Source organism: Electrona antarctica (genome assembly GCF_951216825.1).
Source record: "Electrona antarctica genome assembly, chromosome: 17".
Lineage (NCBI taxonomy): Eukaryota > Metazoa > Chordata > Actinopteri > Myctophiformes > Myctophidae > Electrona > Electrona antarctica.
Genome location: NC_136798.1, coordinates 19705311 through 19731634, shown reverse-complemented (window position 1 = coordinate 19731634; position 26324 = coordinate 19705311). Strand labels below are relative to the sequence as shown.

The 26324-nt window shown below is 42.2% G+C and overlaps 3 protein-coding genes across 8 annotated transcripts in view; 1 reads left to right on the top strand and 2 right to left on the bottom strand.

The window, feature by feature from the left end:
• cfap61 (cilia and flagella associated protein 61) overlaps positions 1–9089 on the bottom strand; it is a 51550-nt gene extending 42461 nt beyond the window's left edge. For 5 of the 6 annotated variants that reach the window (XM_079525799.1, XM_079525800.1, XM_079525801.1 and 2 more), the window contains exons 1-7: positions 8810–9089; positions 7682–7837; positions 5734–5884; positions 4672–4748; positions 3318–3385; positions 2405–2525; positions 423–555 (exon numbers count right to left, since the gene is read on the bottom strand). In XM_079525799.1, coding sequence (XP_079381925.1) covers positions 423–555; positions 2405–2525; positions 3318–3385; positions 4672–4748; positions 5734–5884; positions 7682–7837; positions 8810–8820 — 717 coding nt within the window. In that variant the 5' untranslated portion in view covers positions 8821–9089. The remainder of the gene's footprint in view (positions 1–422; positions 556–2404; positions 2526–3317; positions 3386–4671; positions 4749–5733; positions 5885–7681; positions 7838–8809) is intronic. The other variant, XM_079525804.1, reaches the window with a different exon arrangement.
• A 2507-nt stretch (positions 9090–11596) lies between these two features.
• On the top strand, positions 11597–19844 carry LOC306940438 (crooked neck-like protein 1). The gene is made up of 14 exons (XM_079525518.1): positions 11597–11812; positions 12917–13069; positions 13170–13261; positions 13435–13593; positions 14112–14278; positions 15185–15363; positions 15663–15833; positions 16306–16497; positions 16699–16758; positions 16917–16997; positions 17558–17797; positions 17902–18003; positions 18311–18556; positions 18926–19844. Exons 1-14 carry the CDS (start codon positions 11765–11767, stop codon positions 19706–19708), a joined length of 2673 nt encoding a protein of 890 aa, XP_079381644.1. The 5' UTR covers positions 11597–11764; the 3' UTR covers positions 19709–19844.
• An 86-nt stretch (positions 19845–19930) lies between these two features.
• On the bottom strand, positions 19931–23928 carry naa20 (N-alpha-acetyltransferase 20, NatB catalytic subunit). The gene is made up of 6 exons (XM_079525532.1): positions 23845–23928; positions 23246–23270; positions 22396–22486; positions 21247–21382; positions 20729–20874; positions 19931–20205 (listed from the first exon to the last, which is right to left on the bottom strand). Exons 1-6 carry the CDS (start codon positions 23895–23897, stop codon positions 20120–20122), a joined length of 537 nt encoding a protein of 178 aa, XP_079381658.1. The 5' UTR covers positions 23898–23928; the 3' UTR covers positions 19931–20119.
• Positions 23929–26324: the final 2396 nt, after the last annotated feature.

Below are 26324 nucleotides of genomic sequence, written 5' to 3'. Positions count from 1 at the left end.
TGACGATTATGACAAAATAATTACTATTATCTCAACAAATTGCAATTAGACGATTATGTAATAATTGTGACAGTCCTATGCAGTGCCACTATTCATGTTTTTTCTTCTTCTTTTATTTTTGTTTATTTTTTACATTGCACTTAGAAATGATCATGACCATGACAACCACTTTTTTTCTCTCTCTCACTATTATTATCTGTTATATTGTTGTCTTTGCCCCACCTGTCTGTCCCACCTAACATTTTGCTGTTTTTTACCCATCTGAGTGAGTGAGTGTCAAATAAACCCCTCTTGATTCTCTTGACTCAAACCCTTGGTCCATTTGGTTCCTAACTACACTACAGTATCAATCATTTGCCCATGGCCCCTCTGGACCCCCCTGACCTGAACCCCGGCGTTTACAACCGCTGTCTTGAACCGACCTCACAAACGGCTGCGTGGTTTAAGTGGTCCTGGCTCTGGATGAGTTCAGCCAGGTAGAAGGGACCCCAGGACGCTGACAGCTCCTTGCTCTGCTCTGTGAATATGTGTGTGAGGTCATCGTGGTCTTCCACCCTGCAAAATAAAATGATATAGGCTGCATCATGAACTTCACACCCTGGGAAGTCAAAGCCGATTCTGCCACTTTTCGCAAGTCGCACAGTAAAATCCCCAGTGCTAATTTGTCCATTTTGTAACATTGATAGTGTACAAATGCAACCAAATGGACCTACATTTGTAGTCTCTCAGAATTGTATCGTTTTTAGTCTTTGATTATTTTCTACATTTATTTCAATAGTACAGTGGAGACTGACAGGAAAGGGGGGGGAGTCGGGGAGTAATTAGTCTCGCGTTGACCAGTCTCGCAATTTTCAAATGCTTCCGTCATACATTCTGGAGCAAGGCAACTCTGATCATGAGTAAAATATAAAGCGGAAGGGAAGCCTCCTCCCCACTTCCGTTTTGTCTTTACAATCGCGCAAATGTATCCTAATATAAACAGAAATCATCTAAGCATATAGCTTGTTGCTTAGTAGAAATGGAAATAAAATAATAAATACATAAGCTCTAAAGATATCGGGAGGTGTAGTTCCAGACTATATATAGCATCCAGAGATTGTGGGAGTGACACATGTACACAGCCAAGGTCTGTCTGGCTCAGGAATCAAGCCCGGGACTCGTTGTCAGGCTGTGCTGATGGCCGAGTGCATGGCAAAACATTGGAGCTTGCACAAAAAGAATAATTTCACCCACTGTTTTACATGTGAAAACCTGTGATGTTACAATAAAGGTGCTTCTGATTCTGAAACATTGGTGCGGACATAAATGAGCTATGTGCGAGGACCGTTTTTATTTCGGTTTACTCTTACTTTTTAACTTTTTAACATGGAAATGATTATGACGATTATGGTGATTATTCAAAAAAGAATTGTGATTATCTCAAATAATTATGATTGGTTCGCTTATGTAATAATTGTGCCGCCTACCTGGCTCTGTGGACATGAAGCGTGGGACAGTGTGTGTGTGTGTGTGTCTATAACTGGCTCTGTGGACATGAAGTGCGGGACAGTGTGTGTCTACCTGGCTCTGTGGACATGAAGCGCGGGACAGTGTGTGTGTCTACCTGGCTCTGTGGACATGAAGCGCAGGACAGTGTGTGTGTCTATACCTGGCTCTGCGGACATGAAGTGCGGTACAGTGTGTGTGTCTATACCTGGCTCTGTGGACATAAAGCGTGGACAGTGTGTGTGTCTATACCTGGCTCTGCGGACATGAAGCGTGGGACAGTGTGTGTGTCTACCTGGCTCTGTGGACATAAAGCGTGGACAGTGTGTGTGTCTACCTGGCTCTGTGGATATAAAGCGTGGACAGTGTGTGTGTCTATACCTGGCTCTGTGGACATGAAGCGTGGGACAGTGTGTGTGTCTATACCTGGCTCTGCGGACATGAAGCGTGGGACAGTGTGTGTCTATACCTGGCTCTGCGGACATGAAGCGTGGGACAGTGTGTGTGTCTATACCTGGCTCTGTGGACATGAAGCGTGGGACAGTGTGTGTGTCTATACCTGGCTCTGCGGACATGAAGCGTGGGACAGTGTGTGTGTCTATACCTGGCTCTGTGGACATGAAGCGTGGGACAGTGTGTGTGTCTATACCTGGCTCTGTGGACATGAAGCGTGGGACAGTGTGTGTGTCTATACCTGGCTCTGCGGACATGAAGCGCGGGACAGTGTGTGTGTCTATACCTGGCTCTGCGGACATGAAGCGTGGGACAGTGTGTGTGTCTATACCTGGCTCTGTGGACATGAAGCGTGGGACAGTGTGTGTGTCTATACCTGGCTCTGCGGACATGAAGCGTAGGACAGTGTGTGTGTCTATACCTGGCTCTGCGGACATGAAGCGTGGGACAGTGTGTGTGTCTATACCTGGCTCTGCGGACATGAAGCGCGGGACAGTGTGTGTGTCTGTGGCAGACGAAGGCGAGGCACTGAGGGCCGGGGTCCCGGAGACACTTCATCGGCACAAAAAGCTCATCCAGCGCAGGCTCTGCAACAAGGTTATTATAGTTAACAAAAACTGACGGAAAAAAAAATATATATACATTTTCATTAACGGAACTAAATAAAAACTATAATAAAAACACATAAAATAAAAACTAACTGAAACCGTGTTATGTTTATACAAAACTAACAAAGAAAAACCTGAACGTATAGACAAAATGCCCTTCATTTGAGTTTTTTATTACACAATAGGCCTACTTATTTCCTCTACTCTTACTCTACTATATTTTAGAACCCTAACCCAAAGTATTAAAAAAACAGCTAAAACTAACACTACAACTAATAAAAAACTAAAACTAAGCGTTGTTACAAAAATAAAAACTAGCAAACCCGCTCTAAAAACTAATTAAAAGTAACTGAATTAGGAAAAAGAATGACTAAACTGTAATGAAAAATTCGTCAGGTGTCAAAACTGGTGAAACTCTCAAGGCCTTTTCAAATAAACAGTGTTTAACGGTAAGCTGAAATTAAATGTGTTGAGAGTGAGAGTGTACGAATGGTATCTTGACCCACTCGGGACAACAATTTTATCCAATCAGGAGAGAGAACTGATTTATCAGCTTCAATTTTCTTTTTTTAGTGTTCCGCGTCCAATTTCACACGTTTATCCTGTGTCCTGCATGAGTTCCCTCTCCTCATTGGATGCAATCGGTATCCCAACCTAAAGATATTCTGTTTAGTAACAAGGCAGAGAGACAGGGAGACCCCTATACTTGCTGATACTGAACAAACACTCTGAATTTTACTGTGTGTACACGGTAAGAATATAATTGTTCACCTAAGCGGCTGATGTTTGGGCTGACCAGACAGATATATTGCAGCTCTGTGACGACATTGAAAACAGCCCTGTGAAGACATGGGTGAAGCATGTTTATTTTACGACAAGGATCAGTATTCTATGATTAGCAATTCCAGCATTGCATCATATGATTATACTCAATGAATAGAGAATCCCCTGCTCATAATGTGTTATAGAAACCAGTGGTGGAAAGTAACTAGTAACAATTACTATACTAAGTAAGTACAAGTAAGACGCGTAACGCGGGAAGCGAACGAAGATGTTGTGGCAGTCTGACACACACACACACACACACACACACACACACACACACACACACACACACACACACAGACACACACACACACACACACACACACACACACACACACACACACACACACACACACACACACACACACACACAGACCTCTGTATCATTCCAATTTCAGTTGCCCTCTGGTGGCGGGCGGGTGGTGTTACAGCGACAGACAGACAGACAGACAGACAGACAGACAGACAGACAGTTTTGGCAAGCTTCTATAGTTAGTGCTCACTTCGTTCGCAATCACTTCGTTCGCAATAATTATACTAAGTATAATTTTTGACAGACTTTTACTTTTTACTCCACTACAATTATTTAACAACTGTAGTCATTAGTTACTTTGTAGATTTTGATTATTATTACAAAACGTAATTTAACCACTTCAGCCATATATGCTTTGGCTATTTTAAAATAGCAGATGTACAAGCTCACAAAGTGTCACTTTGAAACGCGTTGTCAGCTTGTAGATCGGCTATGTTAAAAATATTGTTTTTTCTATACATTTTGAAAACTGGCACATTCTTTTAGGGTTCTTTAAGTATATTTTGATGCCAATAGAGGGTATGCGCATGCGTAAAGTGAGTGGCAAATCCAGTGGCAAAGTGAGTTTAATGTCATTTAATGCAATCAGATATTACTTTTCTGATTGGATGTATGGGCTGTCAAGGCCAGAAAGTAGTTTTTTAGGCGTTCCCGCATAACTTCTAGGTATTATATGATGATGTCACATGCATACCCTCTATACTTTTGTAAAAGTAAAGTAAACAAAATCACACCTGTGTGAAGTGAGGGGCGCTCTTATCATCATACATCATCTCATTCCGGCCAATCACAATTTGCGTCCTCACTTTTGTCTTTTGTTTACACAAACACTCAAAATTGGCCATTCATTGTCAATGGCATTAATGTTTGTGTTAGGACAATGTTTGTGTTTACACAAACCCTCAAAGCTGGACATAGGGTGCCCCTAAAAAATGTGAGTACTTTTTCCACCACTGATAGAAACCATAATATTCAATCTCTCCCCACCTTATGATCTCCGTTACACTTGCTGTGGCGAAGCTGGACTGAGCCACAAAAAGGTGGAGGAACAGCGTGTTCAAGGTCTGTGTGGTGGTGAAAAAGAGAAGCTGTCAGTTCAACTTCAACTCAATTTCAAGTTTATTGACACTCCACAGGGGCACAGGTGTAACAACATGGGTGAAGATATTTGTACAATCATAGTATGCTATATCTAACTTGAACCCATTAAAACCTGAGGCCGAAACTACACATTCTAAATCAGTGGCTCTCAAACTTTTCCGTGCCAAGGACCCCCAACATGATGGCGGTGATCCCCAACTGAAAATGATTAGGGACCCCCAGATAATTATTCAAAATGTTTCTGACACTTTTGAGATTTTTCAAAAGATGTTAAAAAATAGCAGATATACAAGATTGCAGCACAGCACTGAGTATATTTTGCTATTTTTGAGTAGCCACTCCATTGCCTAGCAATGTGTGTCCCTGCTGTGTCCCTGGGTCTGAGCACGGTCTAATACACCACCAAGTCTCACTGTTGTGCATCCTAACAGACAGACAGACAGACAGACAGACAGACAGACAGACAGACAGACACACACACACACACAGGCCAGGGAGGAGAGCTTGTACAGTACAGTACAGTACAGTACAGTACAGTACAGTACAGTACAGTACAGTACAGTACAGTACAGTACAGTACAGTACAGTACAGTACAGTACAGTACAGTACAGTACAGTACAGTACAGTACAGTACCATTCACTTCAGACGGCTCTGAATTTTAACACTAAACCTAAAACTTTCCCGATTTCAATATCATCCCCTCCCCTAACCCCTCCCCCTTTATCAGGCATACTTAATGAATTGGTGGGCGTGTCCACATAAAAAGACATTTTAACAAATACTGTACACTTTTTTTTTATCGTCCTCCTTATATAATAATAATACCTGATGATCATGTTTTAGGATGGAAACAAATCACAGCACTCCATCTTTAAGAATTCAGAGTTTACAGTAAATAAATAATAGACGGCTGTTAATTAATTAATTAAACATCAGTGATACAGACTGTGCATTTTTCAGTGCTGAAATTCCGGTGTAGAAAAGGCTCCCAGTGAGCTTGGTCCACAATGTCTCCAACGGGATAGTCAAAGAAGGACGCGTGGCCCAGAACCTCGTTCTCTGCGTTGGCCACGGTCACTGCCAGGTTCGCTCGCTCTCTGTGTGGGAGAGAGAGAGAGAGAGAGAGAGAGCGAGAGAGAGAGAGAGAGAGAGAGAGAGAGAGAGAGAGAGAGAGAGAGAGAGAGGACATTTACCCAAGACATTTTAGTAGGCTATTCAATAAAGGTTTGCTCCCTCTCTGATTAGCCTTTGTATCTCTTCATGTCTGTCATAATCACAGCATTTACAAACATGTCTTGTAAGATCATATTGTAAGCCAAAAGAACAGTTATTATTAAGCTCCACTATGCCTCAGAGAGAGAGAGAGCTTGGTATTTTGATGATACCTGCTGCTTTGGTTTACCTGCTGGGATATACTTGAGCGATGAGTAACGGCTGGGAAGTGGGAACGAGGCTATTTCTTGAGGCACTACTGTCTCTATCTATGCGTTATTACCTTGCTTCTTGTATAGACTCCCTGTGCTAAAAGCCCTGAATTGTAAATTGTCATCAATTGTGAGAGAATAGGAGAAAGAGGAGCTAGTAACAATTTACAATTTAGGCATTTAGCCTAATACATAAAATGCATAGAAATAGTCATCTAAGTAAACCAAGAACCTATCATCAGTCTAACAGTAGAATATCCAAACAAAATCAATAAGCTGTACATTGAAACTGAACACTGTAGGATGCCAGGTCAATAATGACTTGGCATCTGTCTACATAACATGCTATCTAAATTAAACATTTAGCCTTTGCAGAAGCTTGCGTGGTTGTCGAGGCTAGAGTAAGTGCTATGGCAAGTGCTACGGGCTAAGGTGGAGTCTGAAGAGGTGAGTCTTCAGCTCCAGTCTGAAGACTCTGCTGTTCTAATTGCAATGGGGAGTTCACTCCATAGTAAGTAAGTAAGTAAGTAAGTAAGTAAGTAAGTAAGTAAGTAAGTAGTAAAGTAGGTTGGAGAAGCTTATTGTCGGTATCAGCCATAGCGTGGGAATCTATCCCCGTTTTTCAGTGTGCCAGTCTCAGTCTCAGTCATTGCTGAGGGGGAGCGCAACATCTACCATCAGCTCCCAGTCCTGACTTGCCACACCCAAGCCGTGCTACCCATTCACTGAGTCTGCGGTGCCTGATTGGGATCGAACCTGTGACCTTGTGGTCAAGAGGCGAGTGCTCTACCGACTGATATGAGCTACCCGGTATCAGGTACGTTCGTCCCTAAACCATCTCGCCCCTCGTTTTTTCCGCCGACCTCACACTGACCGCGGTTCTTGTATTCTTTATTTTGTTTTACTGAGAATAAGGTTAGAAATAAGTTTAGGGTTAGGCATAGTTTTACTGGGGTTATGTTTAGGTATAGGCCAAGGGTTAGGTTTAGGCATAGTTTTACTGAGGTTAAGGTTAGGAATAAGGTTAGGTTTAACCGTTTAAGCATCATTTACTTAGGTTAATTTAGGAATACCAGGCTGTGCAGTTCCGCCGGCTGTACACCCTGGGCAAATTGGTAAAGGGGCAACTCGTTTGGTATTCAGCTACCCGGACTAGAGAAGAAAGTTAAGCAGCATCGAGCAGTGCTTATGTATTTTTCTTGTCTCTCTTTTTTTCCCCACACACACACACACACACACACACACACACACACACACACACACACACACACACACACACACACACACACACACACACACACACACACACACACACACACACACACACACACACACACACACACACACACACACACACACACACACACACGCCTGTGTGGTGTCTTCATTTGTCCAATGTAGACACCACACAGGCGTGTGGCTGTGTGTGTGCATTAACATTGATAATATATTATTAGGCAGGCTACTCACAGAAGGTGGATGACATGGACCCTTCCAAACACTGCGACAGTTGAGGGATTGATCAGGTCATCGATCTGTTGAGCGTCACAGGATTCTGTGCGTCTCACTGCCACGGTCTCAACCGTGCCACAGGCTGAAGTTATGGTGGTCATCTTCTGTATTATTCTGTCAGTTGTGAGCAATGTTGCCAATTTAGCAATTCTGTTAGATTTAGCAACCATTCAGACTACCATAAAAACGTATTATTCAGACAGCACCTAGAAGAAAATAGGCCTACTACGTTTACAAATTAATCTGGCAATTTCTTTGCAACTTCTGAATGTTTTGTAATGAGAGAGAGAGAGAGAGAGAGAGAGAGAGAGGAGGGGGGGGGGGGGGGGGCAGGGGGAGAGGGGAATTGCACCACTCAGTTCACACGGGTGTGATTTTTTTTAGTTTTAATTAGTGTGTGTCACACACACACACACACACACACACACACACACACACACACATGAACTATTTCACAGACTCATTCATGCAGTAGTTTAAAAAGCAGGTGGCTTGCGCACATCCAGTTCCTGGCTGGTGCTGGACAAAGGTAGATACATACAGTGAAACATTTAAAACATTTAAAAATATTAAAAAAATATTTAAACAATACGTTTTTAAACTTTGTTGTATTGTTGTGAACTTGCTTGTTGTGGTGGTTATTCAACTTATTTCATGTCACTCATTGGTGTTTGAAAATTACCTGCCCAGTCAACATCAGTCACGTGACGTGACAACCATTATATAAGAGAGGTTATCACATACTGATTACTATCACCTGATGAAGGCCGTTCACGGCCGAAACGTTGTGTCTTAATTTATGATGGTGTTTTAACACAATAAACACTGTTGGAGCAAAGCCTGTGTGCGGACCACTTCTTCACTGTATGTCATTCATGCAGTAGCCTATCATAGGCTATATGTAGTGAGCTAAATAATTGCAAATTTGATGTGATATCTTTAGCCAAAAGATTTGAGTTTACATTGCATCATTTGTGTATTGATGCGGAAATACTGCAGTTTTACATCACTATTATTTACATCACGCATATTTTAGCAACATATCGCCAACATGTGAACTGAACACGTAAAGATGAAATTACCTACCTAGGTTCCATCCTGGAGGCTAATCTTTCCGGTGATAAAATGGCCACCAACGTAATCAAAAAAGTCAACCAAAGAACAAGATTCCTTTACAGGATCTCCTCACTGGTCAACAAAAACACCTTGAAGACCTTAACAGGAGCCCTCGTACAAGCTGGTTTCTTTCACTATGCATGCACCTCCAGACTTCCCAAAACAAACTGGTCAGGCTCCTACTTGGCCTCACCCCCCGAACTCACCCCTGCCCACTTTGACAGGTTGGAATGGCTTAGGTTCGACGACAGAGTACAGCATCTTGCAATGGGTCTGGTCCACAAGATTCGATACACCACCAAGATACCCATGTACCTGTCTGATACTTCCTTAATGTTAACGAAGTCCACACCCACAACACCAGAGGAAGTGCAACGAACCATGTACAACCCAGATTCGGCACAAACAAGGGACTAAATTATTTTCGCTCCTATGCCACCAAAATGTGGAACGCCCTACCAACAGTCATTAAGACATGCGAATCCCTTGACTCCTTCAAAACCGCTCTCAAAGGGCACCTACGGACGGCTGCAAATTCGAAACTGGCCCCCGTAAAATCTGAATCCCCCCCACCCCTTTTCCCCCTAACTGTATATGTTTCTTTTCCCTTTTTACCTCCCTTATGATGAATTCCTGTTCTGTTCTTTGACTATATAGAAGTGTCTTTTGTACGTCTCTAAATGTTTTGATGAATTGAACAAGGTGTTCCCTCTTGTAAACAAGTGTAATGCTTAATTGGGTCGTCCACTCACAGTCTTTGTATTGAGTTTGTGCTTGAAATGTACTGTTAATGAATATTTCAATCAATCAATCAAAAATGGAATGAAAAAAAGTGTTATCCTTTTACCACCTTTTGCAATCTGTTAATAAAGTATTCAATCAAGCTTGATTGATTGAAATTTGTATTCACAGTAGCCTATAGGTACATTTTAATTTAAACGAAAGCACAAGTCAATACACTGCAAAACTGCTACGAGGAAGACAAAACCATGAAAAGCACTGTTTGCATCAGGGTCCTCCATGTTCTATTCATCAGTGTGGGTGTAGAGAGTGTACTGTAGTAGACTATCGCTTGCCGAAAACTCAAATAAATAACTCGACGCGACGCGTTGTTATAGCTTGCATGTGGATCAGCTTTCAGCTCTTGCCAACGACAAGTGACAAGTTGACAACAAATTATTGTTCTATGGAGTAGCGTAGCCCCTTACAAATTAACTTACCCTCCTCCTGTTCCAACTTTGCCACTTTCTTATTTCAGTGTCGTTGGTCGTTACTCGTTAGCTTAACGTATTTTCGTTCCGTCAGGTATGCAAATCAAGTGATTAATAAACTTTTACCTGTGCTGTATTACCAAACCGAGTTTAATCCATAATCAACATCCATGACGGGGCTGTGATGCTGTAACCATGGTACCACTCCCACGACGACAACGCAGAACGCACGCCAGGGGTTAAGGGCAACGTTGCCAGATTTTGCGAGAGAAAGAGAAATAAGCAACCTGGTTTTTGAAAACAAGCCCAAAAGACTCAAGACTAGAGCGTTTAAGCACACGCACGCACAGTCGCACACACACACGCACACACACACACACACACGCACAACACACACACACACACACACACACACACACACACACACACACACACACACACACACACACACACACACACACACACACACACACACACACACACACTTGTGCTTGTGTACACCGATTTACTATTTGATCTAAACTGAATGGATTCAGGTGTGAAAGTGTGTAGTTTGTTATCAGCGAGCCAGGTGCAGAGTTCAGAGCTGAGGGCTTCAACGTCAACCTGCAGTCAGGGCTGGACTGGATCAAAAAATCCGCCCTGCATTTAGCCTAGACCGGCCCGGCCACCACAGAGCAGATACTCTACCGCCCGCTCTGTCGAGGCAGAGACAAACAAATAAGCCCTAATAATACCACCACTTTTATACTGAAAAACATGTGCATGTCCTATTTGCCCAGTATTAGACCGGTGCCCGGCTGTAGAGCACCGAAACAGTAACGATGGAAGTTGGAGATCCATGCCCCACCCGGATATCCAATACCCGCTGTACCCGTTCCACCCATCTGTCTGTGTCTCTTTTATGCCCATATATGGAGATTTTGGTATCTGTCTCTCTGTGTCCCTTTATTATATATGGAGTTCTCATGTGTCAGGCATGCCCAAATATGGAGTGTTGTGATGTCAGAACAGGCCAGCTCCATATATGGACCTGGGGCTGGGGACTTCTCCAGAGCCCGGGCAGAGGCCTTTTGTGGCGGTCCTGGACAACCGTGGGTCCGACCGACTCGACACCGGGCACTGCACTCCCCGTGGGGGTGTGGAACACTTGTGTCGAATTTGCAGCAGACGTACACACACAGTCACAGACAGAGACTTAGTGCATTTATAGATGTCAAGTGGTCAGTCCAGGCCTGCCTGCAGTCATCATCTTCATCACCTGAATCTCCGAATATGGAGCGGACCAATCCTGACATAATCATCTGGATCTTGGCTTGTTTCATTTATGTTGTTTTAAACCAGTGATTCTCACACATTTCAATGTCAAGGACCCCCACATAAATGAATTGTCCACCCTACATCTAAAAATATGTTGTGCCAGGGACCCCGGCCATACCAGATTAGTGTTGTTAAAATGTTTTAAAAAAATATTCCACATTTTGACAATTGCAATTGGCACTTTTTATGTCGCTTCTTTTGGGCTTGTTTTGTTGACCTGGTTGATTTCTCTCACACAATCTGGCAACACTATCGCAGAGCATCCTGGGAAAGTGTCATGGCGGCGCACAGGCTGTTGTGAACGCAGAACGAGAAAACTTTCGTTGGGACTTTATTCTATCGTTCAAGTTCAAACTCTTTCTTGTAGGTGTATCTGAATCGTGACGGTAAAACCATGGCGTCCACAGCGGCAGGGAAACAGAGGATACCGAAGGTGGCGAAGGTAAGAACAGCAAACCCACACACAACACTGATGCTAACGTTAAGCTAACGAACGTCGCTGAGGTGTTTCAGCACGACACGAGCCTCTTTTTTTTTTACATTCTGCTTGTTTGACGCTTTAACGTAAAACGTGTCTATGAAAGCACGTTTTTAATCACAATAGTAAAGACTAAAACACAGTTGGCTCACATGATATTTGTTTCCGCAATTTAACCATTTCAAAATGGGCCACACGTAGCGCCAGAACTACAAAGTGGCAGCGGTGGCCGAACGGATTGCGGAGCGGTCTTGATACCGGAAGGTCGCCAGTTCGAATCAGCGGTCCGACACGTTAAAATTACCACCGCTGAAGTGCCCTTGAGCAAGTCATTGAACCACTACCATGAAATGTTCTATGAGCAGGGCCTGGCTGGAACAAGTTCTTAGCCCAGATACCCTGGGTAAATGTAGTAACTTTGCTTTGCTTTGCTTTGCTTTGTATTTTTGTGTGTGACACACAAATGGTGTGACTTTTACGTTCGTATCTATAAAAAAAGTATAAATCGATACAATTCTCTACATCTATGATATGCTCTTGATTTGAGACATACATTTATTTACCCTTCAACTTCTTGTTTATGCCCATACCGACAGGCTATCCACAGGTGTTGTAATTGTAGATGTATTATTATGCATACATGTTCAAGCGTTCACATCATCATGTATAGTTTATATTACTTAAGACCATTTCCCAAATTCCTTATTGTTTTTTACATTTGAACAATAACATAGCCAATTTAACTTGAGGTGCACACCAATGCAACTCCTTGCAACAAAACAATTTTAAGGTCAACCGGCAACCGCACCAATGAGACTCCTTGCAACTGCCATTGGGGATAATGGTTGCAGGAGTTGCATGGCGAATAAAAGGGGTCTCAGGCTCTGCTGCAGACTGCTGTGTTTTGCGTATTTTTTGCTTGCGGTTAGGGTTTGGGGTAGAGTGTCGGACTAATGACTGTTGGACTGTTAGTATGTCGAAACTTATGCCTGTACCTGCAGCTTTAGCATGAACAGTTGTAACATCACTGTTGGAATAACAATGTGGTGTGTGTGCACTTTGTTTCAGGTGAAGAACAAGGCGCCTGCAGAGGTTCAGATCACGGCCGAGCAGCTGCTCAGGGAAGCCAAAGAGAGAGAGCTAGAACTTCTGCCTCCTCCGCCGAAGCAGAAGATCACCGATGAGGAGGAGCTGAACGATTACAAGCTGAAAAAGAGAAAGGTCAGTAACTGTATATGCTGCTGACTTCCATAACAAGTGGCTTTGTTAGCATCACTGTGAAGAGAGATCCCAATTGATCAAAATGCTGACTTGTTTTCAGGGGTTTGAGGACAATATAAGAAAGAATCGTACTGTCATCAGCAACTGGATCAAGTACGCACAATGGGAGGAAAGTCTGAAAGAGATCCAGAGGTATTGTTACTTTTATCACAAAAAAGCAGATTTACAAGCTCACAGTTTGTCACATCGAGGCACGTTGTGAGCTGGTAGATTGCCTCTTTTCATCGCCACTGGCTTACTTAATTCTGTGCACATGGATTTGCTGGAAGGTTTTGCTTTAATGAGTCAAATGCGTTTTTTTCTAGAGCTCGCTCTATTTACGAGCGTGCGCTGGATGTGGACCACCGCAACATCACACTGTGGTTGAAGTATGCCGAAATGGAGATGAAGAGCCGGCAGGTGAACCACGCCCGCAACATCTGGGACAGAGCGATCACCATCCTGCCACGTGTCAACTCCTTCTGGTACTTACTTTACTACTGCCTGAATAGTAGGGATGGGTCAGAATAGTCGTTTTTGAGGATAAAAATTGATTATCAAAAAATATTATTGAATATTCGTGATTAGTAGCAGAAGAATGATCGACTTTGATTTTTGGTCAGTTGGTACTGGTGCTGCGGTGACTGGCAAGCTCAAAGTAAGATTTAAGTTTCATCTTCATAAGTTTGTAGATACAGCATACTTTATCTAGGGATGCACAAAGCTGACCAGTTAGAATTTTCAACTGCTCTGTCAAAGATTATTCGAATATTCCCCTGGCCCAGTTTAAAGTCTGAAATGGTTAGACCTATAACATGCACTATATATGCTGATGCAGTGGTTCTCAAAATGTTGTCCAGGGACCCTCAGGGTTCCTGTAGAGGTTTCCAAATGCACCCTGAAGGTTATGCGGTACTTAAAAATAGAACCACTGACATAGAGAGGGTGGAAGATATGCTTGTGTTTATGTGTTAACCTGGACTCGCCTCCCTCCCCCACACAGGTACAAGTACAGTTACATGGAGGAGATGTTGGGGAACATTGCAGGCTGCAGGCAGGTGTTTGAGCGCTGGATGGAATGGGAGCCAGAGGAGCAGGCCTGGCACTCCTACATTAACTTTGAGCTCCGATACAAGGAAGTGGACAAGGCCCGCACCATTTATGAGAGATATATCCTTTTCTGAAAGTGCTTTGTTTTCACTATTGGTCTTCTGCAGGGTCACAATCTTTCTTTTTAAATGGACATGGGAGTTTAGTTTAGGTTCTTCCACAGAGAGGCCTCTGTTGCATAGCTTTACTTCCCTGAAAGCCGAGGAGGTAGGGAAGTTTGCGCTCTAAACTCAAGGCTTACTATAGGGCTGTAAACGGGTGCGAGAGGCCAGCATGAGAGTCCATAAACAAAAAGAAGGGGCTTGCACACTGAAGGATGAAAACTGCCAACATGGCATGCAAGAGCTCCCAGAGACAAAGCGCACAAACCCTGTTGCCTTATTTAGTGGAAATAATTAGAAGTAAGCCCTAGAATAGTGCAGCACAGTAGTTCAACAATTAATGGCAGCAAAAGAGATATGTCCCTTTGACTTGATCCTCGGCACGTGAGAGACGGCACACAAACGGGCTGACCCGGGAGTAGGATCATTCTCTACATCTCTCTTTCTCTACATGGTTCATGCCACCACCTGATGGGATGGCTCAGAAGTATCTACTGGCATCACTGAACCTAACTCCTTCACCGTATCCAACATATCGTTGGTACACAAAAGCATCAAAAGTAGCACATCCACATGAGCTTGTAGAACTGCTACTTTTGCTTGAAAAGTAACAGTTTTGGCCATGAGGTCTCCACCCGACAGAGACAATATACAATTACAAATGCCACACTACTGAACATGTTACATTGTTTTGTCCACAGCCTGTTGCTTTATTACATGGTACAGTGAACATTCATATTGACAATAAAGAACAGGGTAGGAAAAAGGAATGACTTAGAACGCAGGCCATGTGCCAGTATGGAATGATCAAGTAACAAGAATGTATGCATTCAATCTACATAAAAGTTCCTTAACTCCAGTGTACTTGTGATTGTCCACCCTCAAGTAAAGAACTGGATCAAATATGCTCGTTTTGAGGATAAACATGGCTACATCGCTCATGGCAGGAAGGTGTTTGAGAGGGCTGTGGAGTTCTTTGGCGAGGAATATGTGGATGAGAACCTCTTTGTGGCCTTTGCCAGGTTTGAAGAGGCGCAGAAAGAGGTTTGAAAAGTTTAAATGTTAAGTAATTAAGTATGTTAAGTAATGGTAAATTAAGTAATTTACCATTACTTAATTAGATTTTCCACAAATTTAAATTTGAATATGCATGACATTTGTTGACGAGCCCATATTTCTAGCTATGTCAGTCAGAATGGTCTAAAGATAATGAAGTAAAAGTAGAAATGGTATCTTGAGATGAGGATGTTTGAAATCGAATACGTTTGAAAGCCTCATCGTCTGATAAGGAAACCAGAACCCTTTTGTTTTGCGCAATGTTATGTGATGTGTTTCTGTCTTAGTTTGAGCGTGTGCGGGTCATCTACAAATACGCCCTGGACAGGATCCCCAAACAGCAGGCCCAGGAGCTGTTCAAGAACTACACTGTGTTTGAGAAGAAGTTTGGAGACAGGAGGGGCATAGAGGACGTCATCGTCAGCAAGAGAAGGTTTCAGTACGAGGAAGAAGTCAAGGTACAATACACTTACTTAATCTTAACATAACACTATACCGATAACCATATACCTGTACCATAACATAAGCCTAAGTAAACAAGGCAGCATAGTTGTTGACACCCAAGTTTGTTTGTAATGTACACATTTTTAAGTATGTGTGCAGGGGGAAACTGTCGCTCCGTAACAATAAACATCACTACACGTAAGTTTAGGTTTTAGCATTGGCTATTCAAAATGGCAGATATACAAGCTCACAGAGCGTCACTTTGTGCCGTGCTGCGAGCTTGTACATCTGCTATTTTCAAAGTGTAAGAACTGCTGATTTAGAAGGCATTTGTAGAATCGGCCTCAGGCGGTTTTAATGGGTTAAACCTCCCCTACTACCCCTTAGCATTTTATTCCTCATTTAACAGCTTAGCGTTTTTGTAACCAACTGTGTGTTGACCTGTCTGTCTGAACTCATTATAAAACCCCTCAACTCCCCGATCAGGCAAGCCCACACAATTACGATGCGTGGTTCGACTATCTGCGTCTGGTGGAGAGCGATACAGACGCGGACACGGTGAGAGAGGTGTATGAGAGGGCCATCGCCAATATGCCCCCCATACAGGAGAAGAGACACTGGCGGAGATACATTTACCTGTGGATCAACTACGCACTGTACGAAGAACTGGAAGTCAAGGTGGGTCAGTGTTTGATGTAGGCACATTCACATTGTGCAGGAGTTGGTGCCTCAGCTACTTAGCAAATACATGGGATCTGATGACCCTGTGTATATAGAATTGGGTCACCAATGTATTAAACTAAAGCCATTTATGGTAGATATTTACATGGACTGTATGTAGGCTGTACTGATAAAAGTTGTTTGACTTTCCTGTTACAGGATCCTGACAGAACGAGGCAGGTGTACCAAGCATGCTTGGACCTCATCCCTCACAAAAAGGTACTGTGATAATACGGTTTCTTTTCTGGTTCCTTAATTTAATTGGCTGTGAACGTTATGCCAATTTTGATATGCTTGATTAATATTGCATGTTATCCTGCACATCATTTGCCATTTTATTCATGTGTGCTAAATGATTTGTATAATTTTTCCCCCAGTTCACATTTGCCAAGATGTGGTTGCTGTACGCCCAGTTTGAAATCCGCCAGAAGAACCTCCCGTTCGCTAGGAGAGGCCTGGTATGTAGAACACTTACTATAATCCGCCTGGATTGTGTCCATTTTTTTAATGTGCTTTGGATATTATGTCCAGAACGCTACATGAGATGCCTCTGCTCAATTGATTGATTACTTTATTAATCAGAAAAACAGCATGTGGTACAGTGAGCCATTCAGGCTACAATTTCCTATATATTAAATTAATCAACATAACATAAAATAACACGTATGTTGTCAACAAATTCAAACACTAATGTTCAAAGGAGAAAAAGGATAAACGACAGCAGTGAATAAATTCCTTAATTTACATTTATGTTTTTTCAGGTCACTTTAGAAAGAAACCAGTGATTCACATCCTGTAATTGATGGACAAAACAGTCCAGTAATTAAACACTAGAGCTTGGATAAGTCCGCCAAAACAACTATATCCATTTAATTATTCAAAACATTCCAGCTGGAAGAGAAGTCTGTGGTTGTTATACCCTCCTGAGTAGCCAAATATAAATGGTTAATTAAGCATGGGTGGGGTGTAGCTAGAATAATGCTTCTCTTAACTTCATGTAATGTGTGGTTTTTCCCAGGGCTCAGCCATAGGTAAATGTCCCAAGAACAAGCTGTTTAAAGGCTACATTGAGCTGGAGTTGCAGCTACGAGAGTTTGACCGCTGTAGGAAGCTGTATGAGAAATACCTGGAGTTTGGACCCGAGAACTGCACCACCTGGATCAAGTTTGCAGAGTTGGAGACCATCCTGGGTGATGTGGACAGAGCCCGCAGCATCTTTGAACTTGCCATCGGACAGCCACGGCTGGACATGCCAGAGGTACAGCTTTTTCCCCTTCTGAATAGTTGTTAATAATGCAACTTATTTTCTATTGGGATAAGTGTCCATTAATTGTGTTACGTGACTAATGGTTACTGTTTCAGGTTCTGTGGAAGTCATACATTGACTTCGAGATTGAACAGGAAGAGTACGAAAACACCAGAGAGCTTTATAAAAGGCTCCTGCAGCGCACCCAGCATGTCAAGGTAAGAACTTCAGGCTGAATTTATTTTATGGTGGAATAATTGTTTTAATAGTAATCTGTATAGCTCGTAGTAATTTGTGTATCCAATATCAGTCAAAACGCTTCCGGTAAGATGAATGATGAAAGCCTACTAGGGAAAATGCATTTGAAGAAGTGATTTTGCATTCATTTTTACATGCATAGACTCTTTCTGTACATACGTAGATTATTCAATTGACTTTTGCACCCTGACTCCAATTTTAGACCTATGCAAAAAAAACAAAAGTGACCCTCCCCACCCTGACATCACTTGCTGTCTCCTCTCCCAGGTATGGATCAGCTACGGCAAGTTTGAGCTGTCCATAGAGAGCGGTGGCGACAGACTGCAGAGGAGCAGACAGATCTATGAGGAGGCCAACAGGAGCCTGAGGAACTGCGAGGAAAAGGAGGAGCGCCTCATGCTGCTGGAGTCCTGGAGGGACTTTGAGAGGGAGTTCGGCTCAGACGTGGACAGAGTCAGGAAGCTGCTGCCCGAGAAGGTCAAGAAGAGGAGAAAGCTCACGGCCGAGGACGGGGTGAGTGCCTGGCCTGCCACAAGGTTTTGGGTGATGTGGGGTACTGCATAGAAATGTTTACATTTTTGCTCATAGAAATTATGCTGTGGTCTCAAATAGCACATGTTGTAGTGGCAGTGTATAATTATCGTTTCACTTTCAATGTTAATTTGTTGTGTTAAAATCAGTTGGGTAGATTTATGGAATATCATCTTTCACAATTATTTCTGGTAAACATTTCTCAATTTCATCAACTTCACTGTAATGCACCAACCTCACAGAGACAAATGTACAAACGCACTTGGCAAAATAAACTGATTCTGAATTCTAATTGTGGTAAGCTCCAATACATTTTAATTCACAATCCTTTGTCTTCCCCACAACCAACAGTCGGACGCAGGCTGGGAGGAGTATTACGACTACATCTTCCCAGAGGACGCGGCTAACCAGCCCAACCTTAAACTGCTGGCCATGGCCAAGATGTGGAAGAGAAAGCAGCAGGATGACGAGGACGAACCAGAGGAGCGTCCACATAGACCACCGGTGCCCCAGGACGATGAAGCGCCGCCTTCATTGCCGGTACCCGTTCCCGAGAAACCCCAGGGCGCCGTAGTCACGGATGATGCGGAAGAGTCTTCCTCATCCCCAGAGTCCTCTCCCAAGAACCCCCCGGGCCCTGTGCCCAAGGATGATGCAGCCGAATCTTCTTCATCCCCAGATTCCTCGCCCGAGAACCCCCCGGGCCCTATCCCAAAAGATGTTGCAGCAGAGTCTTCCTCCCCGATGGACCAGGGCGATGAAGCAGTGCCAGCTTCGTCACCGGTCTCTACTGAGAAGCCCCCGGGCCCTACTGAGAAGCCCCCGGGCCCTGCGTCAGCTTCCCCTTCTGATAAACCGAGTCATGGCCCCAAATTAAGTGAGCAGGGGCCACAGGGGAGTGCGCCACATCACGACGACAGAGATGATAGTAGTAGTAGCAGCAGCAGCAGCAGTAGTGGTAGCGGTAGTAGTAGCAGCAGCAGCGGTAGTGACAGTGAGGAAGATGATGATGCTGGTGAGAAACAGGCCAAGAAGAGGCGTGATGATGATGCTGGTGAGAAACAGGCCAAGAAGAGGCGTGATGATGATGCTGGTGAGAAACAGGCCAAGAAGAGGCGTGATGATGAAAAGTAGAAAAATGTTTCCCATTGAGTCAGAGACAACTGGGAGGGAGGGGGGTTTCATATCTTTCAATTTGTTTCACAAAAATGGGGAATCGTTGTCTTTTGTATGCCCTTGTTTTTGCAAGTATTCCAATGTAAATACACAATTTAACAGTGAAACAACCCAGTTTGAATTTGTGTTCTTTAATTAAGCAAATGACAATATACAGGAAATGAAATGAACTTGCATATATTTATTTTATTTGAAACAGTGACTCTCTGACTAATTCGATTTTTGGGAGTTACACGGCTTCCGTTGTGTACATTTATATCCCGTTCATCAGCTCCAGCTATGTACAATAGAACTATTCCTGACCAAATGGGGTCTTTTGGTAATTACATAATTGAGCACTGAGAAGCGTCAGAGAGCCACCGTCTATTGTTATTCAATGTCTTCTGGTCTGACAGGATGAGGCAGTGGAATGATCGACTTCTTTTCTGTGTCTCTGGACAAGGCCTTCCTCATATCTGTAGAAGAGAGAAAGAAGTCAGCCGCATCAAATGATTACACTTGACTACAGTTTGTTTATAGGATAAATTATTTTAAAGAGGCTTAGAATGTATACATTGAAAATCAGGAGATAATCAATTGCAACCTTAGGCTTTTGGTATGAGGCCCTGAGTAAGTTAGAAGTCAAAATACTTGTACTTCCCAATATGTCCAACCTTTTTGTGGCCAACTCATCCTATATTATTTTCAAATGTTAGGGGCAGTCCACTCTTCTTGGCACTTTATTCTGACTGATTCAATACTGTGTCGGATGCTTTTTCTCAAAGGGTAGCTCCCAGCAAATGAGGAACGGTACGTAAACACTTGAGAGTTGAGACTTATTTTATTAGGCTATGTTACCTGCTGTGAGCTTCTACGTCTATTTTGTTGGGATGGGGGGGGAAATCCTATGGGGGTCCCTGGCACAATCCTTGAATTAAAACGTGAGAACCAATGGTCTGGTCTTGACACAGGGGTCTATGCAGTTGAATACCATCTTACCATAGGCGTCCTCGTCTGGCTCTCCGTTGCTTGCAGAGTAGTACTCTATAACAGTCCTGTAGACGCTGTAGCCTAGCTGCTTGTACATGTTCACTGCCACCTGGTTGGACACTCGCACAAACAGGTCCACAAAGAAGCCGCCCTTCCTAAACGGCAGAAAGACATAATGAAACAGTTTAAACTTTGTATTTTTTCGTAAATGAATGCCCTACTTGATCAATGATCATACTCAGCATCACACCAAAAGTAGCAGATCCACAAACTTGAAACATAACACGAAGCGACACGTTTTGAGCTTGTCGATCTGCTACTTTTGAATTATGAAAAGTAACAGTTTTGGACACAAGGTTTCCAGAGTCCAGACATTATCATTGATGTATGCAGTACAAATATCATGAATAACATGACATCTGTCACTTATGTAAGGTCCATTTTGTTGCATTCGTACATTCTCAGAGTGAAATGAACTCTATGGATATTTTCAGTGTTACCAGCATTACATCATAATTTCTACATACCTTTCTGAGATTTCCTCCAGCATCTCCATGAGTTTGGCAGCCAGGCCCAGTCTCCTGAACTCTGGGGCCACAGAGAGGGCCGTGACGTGGCCATGCCACTCCTCCCTCGCCACCGATCCCTCCGCCTTCCCCATGACTGCACAGGAAACCATGCTGTTAGCCACTTTACACCTGACCGCCCCGTCCCAGGGCATTAAAGGTAACATCTTTCAAAAATAGTCGATCTACAAGCACAGATGTGTCATGACGATATGTCTTGTTAGCTTGTAGATCAGCTATCACTTTTTGTATATAATGGGGCTTATAGTAAGGGCATTTTATCAGGTATTTGACCAATCTGGGAACTAATTCGTTACCAAAAAATGTCTTCACCAATGTGTTTCTAAAGGTGTCTAATAACATATACTAAAAGTTTGAAATTCAACTCCCGTGGGAAATTGAGTTATTAGCATAATATGTGACCATACCCCATAACATCCTATATAAGGCAAAAAAAGTCCAAATTTCATCATTCTTTAAGTAGCATGTGACATATGAAACTAGGGGGTTTTCATGATTCTGAATCCATTCCAAGCATTAGTTTTGCACAAAAAACACTCCTTGGGGGGGAAACGGCCTCACAAACGTGATGAGGTCAGCACATTTGGTAAAGTGGATATGGCCTAATTTAGCCCAAGGAGTGTTTTTTGTGCAAAACTAATGCTTGGAATGGATTCAGAATCATGAAAACCCCCTAGTTTCATATGTCACATGCTACTTAACTTTTAGTACATGTTATTAGACACCTTTAGAAACACATTGGTGAAGAAATTTCTTGGTAACGATTTAGTTCCCAGATTTTCATAGATTTCTCTTACTATTAACCAAATAAACCTTACATGTTATAATCAGATGGCAAACATTTTGTGAATATAGATTAACTTCTTTTTAGTGGATGAGACACCCATTCTACAGTTTGTAGAATGGGTACATTTCAAACGAAAGCGCAAGTCAATACAAAAACTGCTATAACTAACATTACTGGTTGGTTGACAAGTGCTACTGCTGCCTGCAGGTCAAAACGGCACTAAACAAAACGCCTGTGGTTTCCGAGGCTGAAATGGCACTGACATTGGGGACTCGGGACAGGTTGAGATATACTGTACTTACTGTAACCCATCAGTTCACCACCTGGTGCCTCGGCCACTATGAAATACTCAGGCCAGTGAGCCAGGTACTGGAGGTAGAATGGGATCCCATACTGTGTGGCAGGGGTTAAGTAAACATGTGTAATAGGGCAGAGGCAAAGAAGAGACAACACAGTTGTTCACTGGAGACGTACAGTTAAACAAATGTGTTAAAATAGTAAAAAGGTGCTCCTGGATCAGTCGGGATAAGACATCAGATAAAAAAAAGGAGATCCGGGCACTCAAAGTTTAAAAAGAGGAGAATATACTTTATTAATCCGATATGTTTCGACCTATACTGGTCTTCATCAGGGCTGACCTGATCATCTTTGAGTGCCCGGATCTCTTTCTTTTTTAACAAATGTGTAATACCATTTCTCTATTTTTTTTCTTTAAGATTGATACATACAGATCGTCGCTGTCGGGTTGATTTGAAACATATTCTATGTTTTTTGTCTTTTTCCGTAAATGAATGCCCTCCTTGATCATACTACAGTCAAATGTCACACAACCGTCTCAAAAGTAGCAGATTCACGACACGTTTTGAGCTTGTAGATCTGCTACCACTGATACTTTTAAATTTGAATCCTGAAAAGTAACAGTTTTGGAGGTAAGGTTCCACCCGACAGAGACAATATATATCTTCACCTTAAGGAGAAACAACAGGCCTATATTTCATAGATATTCCACTGTTACGTTCTCAGCTTACGCATGTTTCTTGATAACTACTTGTTATGTGTGTGATGTACTAAATTGTGGATGCAGCATTATATTAATCATGTTGGAATGCTATTTAAACAATGATGCTGTCATGTACACATAAAAAAGGATACAGTCTCCGTCAAAGGATCCAAGTTGCTGTTGAATGAGGAAGATGATGAAGGTTGGGGGGGGGGGGGGGTAAATTAAAAAATATATAGTTTATAGATGCCCTATTAACGCTATTTACTTTTTACTTTAAAATTATGAAAAATGATAATGACAGGACAGAAGACAAATAGCATGACTGGCATATTGTGTCCTGTGCAATTATTGTTCATGAAGCCTAAAAGGTAGCCCTGAAACATGACTGCCATGATAATCATGGCAGTCATGTTTCAGGGCTACCTAAAAGGCAAAGCCTAACACAAATGCCATTTAGACTCTTATGTCAGAAGCATATCTGCTATCAATATCATATCAATGTCAGAAGCACAGTTAAATCGATTTGCATTATCTCGTCCAGTAAAACTAAAAACAAAAGACAGCCCTACTACTACAGCACAGCAGCTTACTGGAGGATGGAGCTGTAGTTAGCATGTTAGCTCTCACAGATAGACAACCCGAACACAACGAAGCACATCTATATGAGCCACAAAGACAAACAATGTCAACTATATGAGGAACGACAGACAGTGATCTTTTACAGCTAAATGTATGGCATAACACTCACATGTTGTTAAATTTAAACAGATCATCACACGTGAACGGTCGCAATGTTGTCATCTTTAGCTTCTTGTGCGTGTGTGTTGCCAGATTTTGCGACAGAAATAAGCGACCAGCCAGGTGACAGGTCTATGAAAACAAGTCAAAATTAGGAAACAAGTCTAAATAAGCAAATAACTACAGTAGTTTACAAACAAGCCCCCCCAAAATGTGCAGCCTACAACTACCAATTATTTACAAGGAACTTCACAGAAAAACAAGCCACGGTCGCTTATAATAAGCGGATATGGCAACACTGCCCCTCAGCCAAAATGAATATTTTACGAAAGAAACGGGCGCCCTCTATCGACGTGAAGGGGGAACCACACTACTGTACGTTTATAACTGGCGGCAGGTTCAATTTGGATTGTTTTTAAACAACCCGCAGGTAAGCCTTTAAAATGGTGTACTTTTCTTGGGAAATGGTCAAATGAATGCCGTTATAGTAGGCTACGAACTTATTGTTGGTAGTTGTGCTTGCATGTGAAATGTAGGCCTGCCGCCTACCCATTCTGCAAACTGTATAAAACTTCATCAATCAATCAATCAATCAGACAGACACTTAAAATGTGATTATTGAGAGTCGACGTTGGTGACTGTTCGTTAGTAGGCCTATCGGCTAACCCAACCACCCATGATTTGTAGGCTACAGTCACAGTAAACGTGTTTGGCTACCGTTTATACACCACTCTAGACTAAACAATGCATGTTTTTACATTTTACAAGAAGAAACGAGTGGCCTGGCCACGGCACATAGCCTACATTTCAGTTTCAGCCAGGTCCGGATGTTATATTAAAAAGCGTGACCCATACCCCATGACCCATAACACGTCATGCAATGCAAGTATGCAATAATGCCATTGGCATTCATTTCAGACTGAAGTTCTGAAAGTTGAAAATTGTCTTTAGGCTATAATTGAGGATTTGAAATCAGTCAGTTATGTTAATTATGTTCTTCTTTATGTTTATGTTCTTCTCTTCAGGAAGAGAGCATGGATAATGTAGGCATAGGCCTACAATAGCTATTAGGCATACATACATAACAGTAGCTTCATAGACTGACCTACAGCACTGTAATCAGTGTTGTGCAAATTCATGTTTTTTTTGTTTTATAGGCCTACACTATCTTTTCTATTTATTATGTTGGATTCATGTTAATGTATGTTTTCAGACATTTTACCCACTCAAACACACACACATTTATTTTGGCCCATGGTCTTCTCTTTTTTCCTCTTTGCCAAACATTTTACTCAAGTTTTGATTGATTGATTGAAAATTGTATTAACAGTATGCAGAATACAGTATACATTTCAAACGAAAACACAACTCAATACAAAAACTGTTACTGTGGACACATAAAAGCATTACACTTGTTTACAATAGGGTCCACCATTTTCAATTCATCAGAAGTACAGTAGCCTTCAGTAAATGTACCAGTTGAGAGACACACGTCACTCATTTGTGCAAAAAGAACATTGGAAGTCAAATAGTCAAGTCCCCGATTATAATACGACCCCGCTTTTTAGGATAATTCCATTGGAAGAAACGTACCGGTAGTCTTATATTCGGGTCAATAGCTAGGGTATTTGTAGGCCTATACAAAACTTGAAATGGACATTCTGCATAATGAGTACTTTCTACTTTTGGTATTAAGTACATTTGGATGCCAATACTTTAGTAGCCTACTTTTACTCAAGTACTATTTTAATTCTTGACTTTTACTTGTAACGGAGTAGTTCTCCATTGCAGTATTGATACTTTTACTTAAAATCAAAACAATTGAGTAGCCTAGGCCTATACCTTTTGCTGCGTGAACACACGCACACACGCACTATTGACTTCAAGTTACCTGTTTGTAATTCCCTGATTAGGATTTTTGTATTATTTTCTTAATATATTGTTTGTTTTTATAATCTACAGGCATAGATGGGTTGACCATTAATCTATTGTTTCTTTTTTTTTATCTCCAGACATGAATTTCAGTTTAAACATTGAGATTGCGGACTACAATTGGCAGACGAATAAAACGACATATGATGCATTCTTTTGGGATGGAGCTGCAATCCCGCACGGTACCCGACTTAATGATATGCTTGCCAAGGTAGCAGTGGAATGTCCCCCAAAAGATGACAATTATATGCCGGATTATAGAACTTACCAGGTGAGAGTTTAAATACATTTGAACAAAAAAATGACATGTAAAATGTGTGTATCATACACTATGTAAGAAATGAAAAAATCGGCACACCAATTCAGGCTCCCAAGTTTCTTTACAATTTACAATTTACAATTTAGGCATTTAGCAGACGCTCTTAATCCAGAGCGACTTACATTAAGCAAAAACAAAAAGCATGGCATACATCACATGTATAAAAAGTAGTTATCATGAATCATGCGTAAACTAAGAACGTAACAGTGGAGTATCTACTTTTAATCAGGTAACGTTTC